Below are 4,411 nucleotides of genomic sequence, written 5' to 3'. Positions count from 1 at the left end.
TATATATATATTGTAAATAATAATAATAATAATATTATATATATATGTATATCATCACGTTAAAAAATTCACGTAAAAAGCGTACCCGGTATTATAATAATACTTAAATATACATATATATATTTATATATATATTGTAATAGTAATAATATTATATATATAATAATATGAAATAAAATTTTTTCAAAAATTAATTATTTTATTATAAATAGGAATTAGTTAGCAGTTAAATTAGTTCCAAATATTTAATTACACGTTAATTATTTAATACCTTCAACAATATTTTTCAATAAGCTATGCGATATGGTGACATTTTCAGGTTGCTTCCCTTGCGCAAACCATTTACATGCGACACATCCTAATGGTAATTCTAATTCATAAATATTTGTTGTTGTTTGAAATAATTCAGCGCAATAACCAATGAAAACATGTAATGTTTCTTTGAAAGATTTTTTATTTCTAAAATTCCAGGTGATATTTTTATCAATCGGTAACATTGTAAATTGTCCACTTTGATATATTTGAATCAAATATCCTATAAATTAAAAACTTTTTTTTGAAAAAAAAATTATTTCCATTAAAAAATTATCGAAGAGAAAAAAAAATATGAAAATATTATTGGTATATAATAAAATAAAATAAAATATGCTAATATTGATCAATAAAATATTATCTATAATATATAAAGAATTAAATAATTCATTTTTATTATTTTGTTTTCCTTTTCAAATTTTTTAATATTTCTTTTTTTTCCTCTTTTATTTTTTAATTTTTGATATTTTTAAATCACTGAAATTTAATCAATTTTAAAATAGAAATCAATTTCATTCAAAAAAAAGAAAAAAAAATCATCCTTTACATTTATGTAAAGAAGAGAACAAATGCTAAAATGAACTGAAATCTTGAATTCGAAATATCTATACAAATGAAATTTAAAAAGAGAAAGATATCAAATGCTAAAATGAACTGCAGCCTTAAATTTAAAATATCTTTATAACAAGTATCATTTAAATATATATTTCAAATTTAAAAATCATTTAAAAGTCATTATTTTATTTTTTGAAATTTAAAAAAAAAAGATAATAAATTTTTAGAAATCATTTCAAATAAAATATTAAATTTTAAAAATCATTTCAAATCTTTTTTTTTTAAAATCACTTAAAAAATCTTTGGAAAATCATTTATAAAGTCATTTAAAATCCATTTTTTTTCTTTTTTAAATACTCACTTCCATATTTTTTTATGTTTGACACTACAACCTGAAGCAATACTGATGCATTTCCAGTCATCAAAATCAAATGACAGATCATTTGATTCACGATGTCCACAACCACGAATTAATCTTTTACATTCAAATACTTCAAGTATTTCATTTAATGCATTTAGATTAAAACGATTTCCAATTGGATAATCATTTGATGGAGCAAATAATCTGCAAATATTTTAATATTTAACAATTTATTTAAAATTAAAATTTATCAATACAATTTTGAATTAATTATTGATAATAAAAATTGCAAAATTTGGATGTAACTATTTTTTTTTGTTTTCTGTTTTTTTTTTTTTTGCAATGGTAATAAAATAGTATCATATATTTATTGAATATTTTTATGAAATTATAAAATTCATTTCAAATTTTAATATCACTCAAAAATAAAATTTATTTCATATTTTAATATTGTATTCGAAAAAAAAATTTGTTTTTATTTGCAAAAAATTTTTTTTAAGCTTTTTTTTTTTTGTTATAAGCAATGAATGGAATTAATTTGAAATCTTAATTAACAAAAATTATTTTTAGTTGTTTTATTAGTTCAAAATTTATTCTATATAACACATTTCCTTCAATTTTAATTTAAATTTATTCTTCTAAAACTTCTAAAATAATCATATTTAATTAATTATTTAATTAATTGTATTGCTTGAAAAAAATTTTTAATTTATATATTTAAAAAATATTTATGAAAAAAGGAAAAGAAATAAAAAAAAAAAGTTAATAAATATACGTCGGTAAATTTTTATCCGGTATTCCGTATAGAATATCCGTTAAAACGGCTCGTTCTCTTATAGTCATACGTTTCACTTCAGTTGGTTTTGCGAATGAATAAAGAAATGAATCATCGGACATAAATTGTGAAATACCAGCATGAAGACATAAAAATTCTATAATAAATTAAAAATATTAAAATTTAAATTTAAATCTATAATCGATAATTTAAGAATTAATAATGGAAATTTTTGGCTATCTTTTTCTTTTTTTTAAATTTTACAACTAAAATTATCCGTTTTAAATAGCTTATATGAGCTAAATAAATGCTAATATTATATCGTAAATTAGCGGTCAATTTTTTATTTCTTCCTATTAATCTTTTAATAAATTTGTTTACATTCATTTATTTTTCAAAAATTTAAATTAAAATATGAATAAAAGTTATTTGTTATTTTATTCGTATAATAATCTGATAAAGTTTCTTTTTTTTTTTTTATTTTTTAATTTCTTATAATAATCTGATAAAGTTTCTTCTTTTTTTTCTTTACTAATTTTCAACAAATTAAATTATATATTGCTAATGATAATATGATAAGAACAAAAACAAAAAAAAAAATTTATTAATTTTCTAATTTTTCAAATTTTTACTGATTTTTAACAATTGTAAAAAAAAAGCAAAATATAAATTATATATTGTTGATGATAATATGATAAGAACATATATTGACGTACTACCAAATTGTCCAATAAGAGGTAAATATTCAAAAAATAAGAGAAAACTTCGAATTAAGTGTTGATCATCAATCTGCAAAATTAATTATTTTACAAAAATAATTAGGAAATTTTTTAAAACTAATGCAATTTTTGTTTTTTGTTTACCATTTAAATTTCTAAAATAAAAGTAGGTATTAATCGAGAATTTAGTTCTGTTATTGTTTGTATTTAGTATTGTCAAAAAAAAATAAATAAAAAGAAAGAAATGATAATAAAGTATCAATCACGCTATTTATCATTAGTTATTTAATTAATTAATTAATTAATTATTTGTTTATTTATTTGCCAATTCATTTATTTTTCATTTTATAGATTTATAATACAAAAACAAGAATCTATTGAAATTTTGATTTGGTATTGTTCAGCCTAAAATTACTTAAAGAGCGCTGATTTTTTGCCAATCTTAGGTTACATTATTTTGCTAATTTTAGGTTACACCACTCCGCAGATTTTAGGTTACATTATTTTGCCAATTTTAGGTTGCATCATCCTGTCAATTTTAGGTCATTTCTCATTCAGGTTCAATTTATCTTTCATATTAAATATATTTTAATTTCGCTGTATATCTAAAAATAAAAAATTATTTTTTCCTCTTTCTTCTTTTTTCTTTTTTTTCCTCTCTAAGAAATCTTAGAAAAAATGAATTTTTTTTTTAATTTTTTCAATCCGTAATATTTTTGCTTAATTTAACTAGAAAAATACATATATGTATATATTGTTTTTTAAGGTATTTTTTTTAAAACAAAACTTAATTTGCATAATTTTTAAGTAAATTTTAATAATTTAATTATTGAATCAAATTTAAAATTATTAACCGCTTTATCAAAACCGATTGCTTTACACATTTCATATGTTTCATTATGGCCACGAAAAAGGCAAATATGTCGCGGATATCGTAATTTTAGGCTTATTAGGAACAATAATGCATCGATTCGTGCTGGATTAAAACAATCCAAATAATCACCTAGAAATTATCATTTTTGCAAAATGCATGCAGAAATGCATGTATATTTCTTGTACGCTTAACACAGAATGCAATCAATGCATGTCGGATGATGATACATTCATGAGCAATTCAGCAAAAGCAAATCCTGCAATGCTTATACGTGCATGTATGCATGTATGCATCGTAGTTGCCACTAATATCATGCTAGATATTATCAGACATGGATAAATGTTTTAGTTGCTGCAAAAGCAATCCTATGATATTTAATGCGTGCATGCATGTATGCATGTACGGTTGCTTACTGTTAGCATGTTAAAAGTATCAAGTAATCAAGTAGCTTTTGCATCAAACAGCAACAAATAGCTTTTGTAAATGATTACAAAAGCAATCCTGCAATATTTAATGTTTACATGCATGCGTGCATGCACGGTTGCTTAATGATAGCATGTTAGACAGTATCAAATGCGGATAAATATTTTAGCTCTTGCAAAAGATAACAAAACAGTCCTGCAATATTTAATGCTTGCATGCATGCGTGCATACACGGTTGCTTAACGATATATGTTAGACTATCAAATGAGAATAAATATTTTTAGCTCTTGCAAAAGATAACAAAAACAATCCTGCAATATTTAATGCTTGCATGCATGCGTGCATGCACGGTTGCTTTAACGATATATGTTAGACTGTCAAATGAGAATAAA

General features: G+C 21.4%; 1 protein-coding gene across 1 annotated transcript; it reads right to left on the bottom strand.

Moving 5' to 3' along the window:
- Positions 1-1,224: 1,224 nt before the first annotated feature.
- On the bottom strand, positions 1,225-2,125 carry LOAG_12995 (hypothetical protein; the record flags this gene model as incomplete). Its single annotated transcript, XM_003148505.1, has 2 exons — positions 1,225-1,432; positions 2,004-2,125. The coding sequence occupies 2 exons, from the start codon at positions 2,123-2,125 to the stop codon at positions 1,225-1,227; spliced, it is 330 nt and encodes a 109-aa protein (XP_003148553.1).
- Positions 2,126-4,411: the final 2,286 nt, after the last annotated feature.

This window comes from Loa loa, assembly GCF_000183805.2.
Source record: "Loa loa unplaced genomic scaffold supercont3.629, whole genome shotgun sequence".
NCBI lineage: Eukaryota > Metazoa > Nematoda > Chromadorea > Rhabditida > Onchocercidae > Loa > Loa loa.
The sequence above is the reverse complement of the archived record's forward strand: the minus strand, read 5'-3'. Positions and strand labels throughout refer to the sequence as shown.